This window comes from Hemicordylus capensis, chromosome 6, assembly GCF_027244095.1.
Source record: "Hemicordylus capensis ecotype Gifberg chromosome 6, rHemCap1.1.pri, whole genome shotgun sequence".
NCBI classification, from domain to species: Eukaryota; Metazoa; Chordata; class Lepidosauria; order Squamata; family Cordylidae; genus Hemicordylus; species Hemicordylus capensis.
The window spans coordinates 30416732-30425536 of record NC_069662.1 but is presented as its reverse complement, the minus strand read 5'-3'; the positions used below and the strand labels follow the sequence as shown (position 1 = coordinate 30425536).

Here is an 8805-nt window from a genome sequence, read left to right as displayed (position 1 = left end):
GTAGCATATAAACGCTAGTGGTTTTGAATACTTGCAGTGCCTTGCTATTAAAAAGTCTGGTACAAGAATGTGCACAAATGGAAGACAGCCTCTGGATCTAGGATTACTGTTCTCGCGCAGCACTCTTGTACTCAGCTGGGAACCTGATGGTTATTATTAACAATAATAATAATCACACTTCCGTGTGAAGAAGAAGCTTTACACTAGTGGAAGAGTACTATTGGATCCAAGCAAATTATTACATTTTAACTTAATTTGTAGAACTTGAGAACACGAGATTATATCTTGACTAGAGCTGCACATGTGCAGCCAAAGCATGCACACCTATGGCAGTAGCATCTCCACTTGTGAAGCATGGATGCTTACATTCAGGGAGCAAGAAATTTTTGCCAGTCTCCCTTCCCCTGGAAGTGCTCTAAGAAACACAGTTGTGCGTCCTTGAGAGCTACGTGAGCAACTGTGATTTGTTCAAGGTGTTTTTTGGGGAAGGGGAAATCAGTGAAATTTGCTCCCCCTCCCATATACCAGCAACCGCACTTGAGAAGTGAGGATGCTACCACTGCAGGTGTGCAACCTTTGACTTTTGAGTGTATTTCAAACTTACAGCTGACTCGATTGAGTTCTGACACACATGCTCATGTAGTGTATAGGGCATGCCTGCTCAGCTTAGGCCTTTCAGCTGTTTTTGGACTACGGCTCCCATAATCCCCAGTCACAGTGGCCAATAGCCAGGGATTATGAGAATTGTAGGCCAACATCTGCAGGAGGGCCAAAGTTGAGCAGCCCTGGTATAGGGGATGCAATGCTACCAAACAGAAGCTTGTGATCATGTTGATGAAACAGTGACTAGACACAGTTAACACATGTTCCCTGTGCATTTGCAATCACACGTCTCTTTTTTACTTCACACTTCTTGAATGTATTTCCTATGGACTTCACACATAATTACAACTTTTTCACTGGTAAAATATTTGCCGAATCAGCTCTATGTTTTACTATAACCAGCACAAAGATGACACACAAAGTTGTGAAATGCTCTGTTTCTTGACATCCTCAATGTCCCTCTTCTCTCCACAGAGTTTGTCAAAGGAAACAAATGGTAAACCAAACTATTGTGACTGAATTCTTCCTTCAAGGATTTTCTAATAGTCGAGAGCTACAGATTCTGCACTTTGCTGTCTTCCTCTCTCTTTATTTAGCAACCTTGATGGGAAACTTCCTCATCATCATAACGATAGCCCAGGACAATAATCTTAATGCCCCCATGTATTTTTTCCTGGCTATTCTATCCTCCATAGATGTCTGCTACATTTCTATCACTGTTCCGAACTCCATGGCCAGTTCGCTGATGAATGACAATCAGATTTCATACTCTGGATGCATTGCTCAAGTTTTCTTGGTTGTCACATGTGCAACGGCAGAACTGTCCCTGCTCACCATCATGGCTTATGATCGCTATGTAGCCATCTGCCATCCTCTGCAATACACGCTGATCATGAACTGGAATGTCTGCCTCCAAATTACAGCTGCATCCTTTATATGCAGTGTCATCAATGCAGTGGTGCACACTGTAAATACTTTTCAGTTACATTTCTGCCAGTCAAACATAATTGAGCAATATTTCTGCGATATCCCCCGGTTATTAAGGATATCTTGCACAGACACAGAGGCCAATGAACTGCTCATGGTTGCCACTGCAGTGTGTGTGGGATCATTTTGTTTTTTATTTGTATTTGTTTCCTATGGTTACATCTTCTCTGCAGTATTCAAGATTCAGTCAGATCGTGGCCGTTACAAAGTGTTCTCCACCTGCATCCCTCACTTGACTGTGTTTTGCTTGTTTGTTTTTACTCTTATGTTTTCTTACATGAGACCAAAAGCCTTGTCTTTTCCATCAGTAGACTTGGTAGCTGCTGTTCTGTATATAATTTTACCACCACTTCTGAATCCCATCATTTATAGTCTGAGAAACCAAGAAATCCAAAGGGCTTTATGGAAAATGGCCAAGACAAGGTTTGGCTTTCACATGGTGACCTGACCTCATTTCCCAAAACACAGGAGGATTCAAAGAAAAGTTGTTGATTGTTGATCAGCATGGCAATATGAAGTGTGTCATAGTGATTTATAATGATTTCAGTGGCAGGTGACTATTCAAAGGCTGAACGTATTTGTTGAACTGCACATTACCTTTTTCTTTCTTTTAGCTTGTGAATCCTTTTGGGACAGGGAGCCATTCTCTCATTAATTTGCTATGTAAACCATTTTGAGAACTGTTCCTGATGAAAAGCAGTATTATTTTCATTCATTCATTCATTCATTCATTCGATTTGTATACCGCCCTTCCAAAAATCACTCAGTGTGGTTTACATCAAAATAAAGAAAATTAAAATCAATTAACAGTTAAAATAAAAACTATTAAAATAGCATAAAACCAATTAACAAAACATTTAAACAGTTAAAAACTCTGGTGAACCCGGCCTAGCATTTACAGCAGTTTAAAAACCCTGGAAGGCCAGGCCAAACAGATAGTTTTTAAGGGTTCTCCTGAAAGACAGCAATGAACTCAAATTACGGATTTCTGCTGGGAGTGCATTCTATAGCCCAGGAACAGATACAAAGAAGGCCCGCCTCTGAGTGGCCACCAGATGAACTGGTGGTAACTGGAGATGGACCTCCTCAGATGACCTTAACGTGCAGTGGGGATCATACAGTAGAAGGTGCTCTCTAAGATAACTTGGACCTAAGAGATTCTGCGCTTTAAAGGTAATAACCAGCACTTTGTATTTTGCCCAGAAGCATACCGGCAGCCAGTATAACTGTTTCAAAACAGGCATAATATAGTCTCTCTGGGTTACCCCAGAGACCAATCTGGCTGCCACATTTTGAATTAACTGAAGTTTCTGCACTACGTACAAAGGCAGCCCTATGTAGTGCACGTTGCAATAGTAAAGCCTGGAGGTTACCTGCTGATGCACCACTGTTTTGAGGTTGTCCTCTTCAAGGAATGGGCGCAGCTGTAGAATCAGCCGAAGCTGATAGAAAGCACACCTGGCCATGGCCTCCACCTGAGATACCAGGTGGATACAGTTCTCCCAAGTTGTACACCTGCTCCTTCCAGGGCAGTGTAACCCCATCCAGCACAGGAAGATCTAACTCATCCCTAAGATGCTGAGCCCCTCCAATGAGCCCCTCCATCTTGCTTGGATTCAGCTTCAGTTTGTTATCCCTCATCCAGCCCATTACTTCCTGTAGGCAGACATTTAGAGAATGAGTGGCATTTCCTGATGATAAAGATGAAAAGGAGAAGTAGATTTGGGTGTCAGTATACTGGTAACACCCAGCACCAAACTTTCTGATGACCTCACCCAGCGGTTTCATGTAGATATTAAAAAGCATTTGTGACAGAATGGAGTGCTGAGGGATTCCATATATGCAGCAGCAGCAGCAGCAGCAGCAGCAGCAACAGTGACACATGAAATGCAAGTTGCCCAGTAAGATCACCCTCCCTGCACCTTAAAGCCAAACCCGCACCTGCATTCGAACCAGTTTGAACACAGGGGTTTTGAACCTGTTCAGCGTTCCTTCAATGGAATGCCAAACAGGTTTGTGTACATCCCTATTGAATTCTTCTACAGCCCTGTCAGGGAAAACAGCACTGTGTGCCATGACTCAGAGATTTATTTCTAGCTGAAATAATAGACTCCCCATCCTGACAACCTTTGAAAGGTCCTTAAAGAGACATCTTTTCACCCAAGCTTTTAAATTTGACTGTAGTTTTAAATTTTTAGGTTTCTATTTTCAACTGTTTCATGTTGTAAACTGCCCAGAGACAGAAGTTTGGGTTGGTATACAAACAGGATAAACAAACCAAACCTCCTCAAGACAAGGAGAGATCCTGCCCTCCCTCAGAGAAGCATTTATGATATTTACCAGACCCTCTCTGATAACACAATTACCAGATAAAATAAGCCCAACTTTGACAAGGATCAAGAGAACAGGTTGTAGGATGCTCAGTTTGTTCATGTCTTCAGGAGTCACAGACTGTAAGTGATCCAAAATAAACCTATAAGAGTTGTTGCTGGACACCTCTATGGTAGACTATGTAGTAACTGTGGAGTCCATCTGGGCCTGGATGCATCACAGATAGCAACTGCTGGTTCCAAATTCAGATTCATCTGAGCCCCAGATTCCTCCACTCCTGCTCCTCCTCCCTTCTCCTCACAGGTCCAGAGCAGCTCCCAGCTGGACCTCCAGCACCACCCCCGCCTGGAGCACCAGCAGCGGCATCACCACCTCCGCCATCTCTGACTGGGCTTGACATCCCCATGGCTCTGTGCTCATGGCACCTCCAGCATGCCACACATATGCTCCAGGCACCTCCTGAGTCCCTACTCTGCCTTGACTGGCAAAAGCTCTACAAGGTTGGAGGCAGGAATCTTTCCCAGCTCTACATAATAATGCCAGGGATTGAACCTGGGACCTTCTGTAAGGAAAGCAGATGCTCTACCACTGAGCTATGGCCCCATTCCCACAAGTGGGGGAAAAACATCTTCCTAGGTTATATCACTTCAGACTGCCATTGGAGGCTGCATTATATAGAAAAGTAGCACATCTAGGGAAACTCTGCCACACTAAATTTATGTCAGAACATGATGTTATGATTGTTCAATGTGTGTTGAAGGCTTGATAGAAAATAAAGGGCTTTTAAAATGACATCTACAGTAAATGGCATAACGCAACAGCAGAAGTTAAGGAGCCCTGATTTCAAGAGAGGAGTGAATGATGGAGAATTCTTTTGGTCTGCCTGCCATTTGAGAGATGTTCATCTCTCAGATCAACTCTTGGAGAGGGGAACTATCCACAACTACACCCATACATTGGTGGTCTCCCCTCTTGACCACACCCCCAAGAGTATTTCAATTAGGTTTGCCCTGTTTCTTTACCAGTGGATTGATACATATAGCTCATCCGAAATAGCAACAGTCTAAGTTCCAATCCTACAGGAATTAGGAAAGAATGAAACTGGCACTTTCAAAAGGTAGATGATTGTACTATGAGGATTCATTATATGCCTCCATTTCTTCTATTCATTTTGACTATCATTGGACAGTGCCAATTGTCAACTGCCATGTGACAACTACTCTCTCTCTCTCTCTCTCTCTCTCTCTCTCTCTCTCTCTCTCTCTCTCTCTCACACACACACACACACACACACACACACACACACACTGGGGTACTCAGTTTATGTTTTAGGTATTTTTGAAGTGTTTAGATTCTTTGGTGTCTTCATTACACATCTTCATTTCTTCTGTTCATTTTGATCCCACTCTTTGCAGGTGGGGATGGAGAATTAGTGGCATCTCATCTTCCAACTACCCCAAAAACTCAGTTTATACTGTACTCAGTTTATACTGTAGGAAATTCTGAGGTGTTTTGACTCTTTGGTGTGCAATGAATTCTCATAGGGATTCATTATGAGGAAAGGTTATTAGGAACCAAAGAGCCTAAACACTTGGAAAATATCCTAGAACATAAACTGAGTAGTACCCCACTGCCTTGCAGGTGGAAGTGGGGTATAGCTGGCACATGACAGTTGACAGTTGGCACTGTTGAAAAGACAGTCAAAATGAATAGAAACAATGAAGGTGTGTAATGAATCCTCATAGGGATTCATTGAGGGAAAGTTATTATACACCAAAGAATCAAAACACTTGAAAAATAGTGACCACACATTTTGTTCCATAATTCCACTTCTACAAGGGCTGGAGCATAATTTTTATTTTATTTCATTTTTAAAAAATGAAAGATGGGGATCTGGGGAAAATGTTAGGAGGGATCCGAATCTCCAATCAATTCAAATCGAATCAGGCGCAATTCGATTTGAACCCCAATCTAGCCAATGGACTACAGGTCTGATTTGTTTTGTCTCCAAATCATGCGAATCAGCAAGAAGCCAATGGACTACAGGAGTGATTTGTTTTGTCTCCAAAAACAATCACCGAATCAATTTGCATATCTCTAATGGGAATCAATTGACTAAACATTTGTCTCACATCTTACAGTTGTACTTCGTGCCTCCAGTGGGAGAATTTAATTGTTGGAGCAGGGGAAATATTGGGAATCGGCTCTTTGAATGAGACACCAGTACAGATGCAGCTGCAGTTCAGTCTTCAGAGTTCTCATCCCGGTACCATCATTATAAGAAACATAGAAGTTGCTCACTGTATCTGGTTAATATTACCAGTGCACCACTGAGGAAGGCTTTTACAAAATTTCCGTTTCCAGACTATGCCCTCAGCATAACCCGAAGGGTGATTTCACAAACTTCCAGTGGAACAGAGCCTCTGTCCCTGTAGCACCAGTCAAGTGGCGGACATTACCCATATGGGTGGGTGTGGGGCATCTGGGCACAGGCACCCCCACTATGCTATTATTGCACTATTTATGATGAGATCAGGAGAGAAAACACTGAAGATCGCTAAACGTAACAGGTTGTATGTAGAACTTCTGACCTATATTATTGTGGATGGAATTCTTAATGTCAGCTGCCAATTTACCAGCTTTGCTTTGCTTTCTTTTAAACAGAAAGAAATGTATATGTAGCATAGGTTTTAGCTCAACCTAATTTATGTAACTTTTCAGTATGTTGTATTTCTTTCTTCTACACTTTGTTATGACCTGTGGTCACAACAATAAACTTCTTTATTAATGAGCCGGGTCTCACGATCAGTGAGACCCGGTCTGGTGAGCTGAGTGGGGAGATCGGGCTAAGCCCGCTTTTCCCGCAGATTATCACAGTGGGAGCACTGGGCGACCGGATCGGCTGCCCACATGAGCGGGGGCCGATTGGCCCTGGAAGTTCCAGCATGCCCTGTGCCAGCGCAGGGCATGCTGGAGAGACCCTCGGAGCTGGGAGGTGGCATTTCGCCTCCCCTCTGGGGGTATCCTCATGAGTAGACGTGGTGCGGAGCCACAGCGCAGCTACTCACGATTAAAAAAACAGGTTTGTGGAGCACTCGCTCTGCAAACCTGGTTTTAGGGTAAGGGTACTTGAGCGGGTTACCCACTCTAGAATCACCAGGCTCGCAGCCAAGCCCGGTGATTCACACAACTGCAGAAAATCGGGCTAGGGGAGGCTAGCCCGATTTTCTGCAATCATGTGAATAGCCTCAATATGGACTGAGGAAGAGGATGAGCATCAGGAGAAGCACCACAAGTTGCATACATTGTTGTGCAAGTGCAAATATGTTAACACTATGGCAGGGCAGCACAACTTCAGCCCTCCAGCTGCTGCTGGATTATAACTCCCATCATCCCTGACTATTGTCCACTGTGGGTGAGGGTTGTTGTTGTTGTTGTTGTTGTTGTTGTTGTTGTTATTATTAAAACTTTATACCGCCCTTTCAAAAGGCTCAGGGCGGTTTACATTAAAACACCTTAAAATCAGTTAATAATTAAAATTAAAATTATAAAACATAACAATGATTAACAATTAAAAACATCATAAAACTACAATTAAACAATCAAAACAATTTAAAAACAAATTTTAAGAAGCTGAGAAAGCCTGGCTGAAGAGATGTGTTTTCAGGTGTTTTCTGAAAATTGCCAGAGATGGGGAGGATCGTATCTCAGCAGGGAGCGCATTCCACAATCTCGGGGCAGAAGCCGAAAAGGCCCGTCTCTGTGTAGCCACCAAACGAGTTGGTGGCAACTGGAGACGGACCTCCTCAAGTGACCTCAGTGGCCGGTTGGGCTCATAGCGAAGTTGCATTCACATAGTTGCATTCCAACAGCAGCTGGAGGACCAACATTGTGCAGCCTTGTGCTAGGGCAACACTAATCTAGAACGCAAGCTCCAGTGCAACATGTTTGCACATGTACAGCATTAGTTTAGATGTCCGTCCCTGTTCATCATGTTATAGACCAGAGCTGCACAACTTTGGCCATTTTATTGGACTACAACTCTCATCATTCGCAGCCACAGTGGCCAGTAGTAAAGGATGATGGGAGTTGTAGGCAACATCTGTAGAAGGGCCAAAGCTATGCAGCCAGGCTATTGACAATCCAGATCTGCAGAATGAGCGCAAGTAGGACCATGGACTGTATCATGATAAATGCCAAATACAGATGTGACAGGGCATTAGAAGTGGACTGAAAGCGAAAAGCAAACTTTCAGTCAAGAAAAATGTAGAGAAGGCAGTGAGTTGAGGAAGGCACATAGAAAACCACCTTCTTATTATTCTATGTAAACTGCTTTAAGGACTTTCATTCAGAAGTGGTATGTAAATAGTAGTATCAGGCAAAGGTCTTTTGGAACCTAAAATACAGGAAGCGTAAGTTATTTATCTGATAATCAGGGCAAGGGAGCAAGCCAGTATCCTAGTATTTACAATAGAACTGGCCAATCTAGAAGCCTCAAACTACTTGCCACTTACAAAAATCAACCCTGTGCCATTTCCTACGTGAAGTTCCAGGGTGGTGTAGTGGTTAGTGTGTGGGACTAGGACCAGGGAGACCCAAGTTCAAATCCCCATTCGGCCATGATAGTTGTTGGGTGACTCTGGTCCAGTCACTTCTCTCTCAGCCTAACCTACTTCACAGGGTTGTTGTGAGGAGAAACTTGAGTATGTAGTACAGCACTCTGGGCTCCTTGGAGGAAGAGTGGGATATAAAATGTGTTTTTTAAAAAAAGTTCTGGAGTCCTGAGTGCATTCTGAAACATTCATACATCAGGAGTTTATTACACAGATCAACATGGCAAGCTCATCATCACAAAGGAAAAACAGAACATGCATTCTTAAACAA

The 8805-nt window shown here is 43.1% G+C and overlaps 1 protein-coding gene across 1 annotated transcript; it reads left to right on the top strand.

Annotated features, from left to right (window-relative positions):
• Window positions 1-1096: 1096 nt before the first annotated feature.
• On the top strand, window positions 1097-2038 carry LOC128331100 (olfactory receptor 14C36-like). Its single transcript, XM_053264457.1, has one exon. The coding sequence runs from the start codon at window positions 1097-1099 to the stop codon at window positions 2036-2038; it is 942 nt and encodes a 313-aa protein (XP_053120432.1).
• The last annotated feature ends 6767 nt before the right edge of the window (window positions 2039-8805 follow it).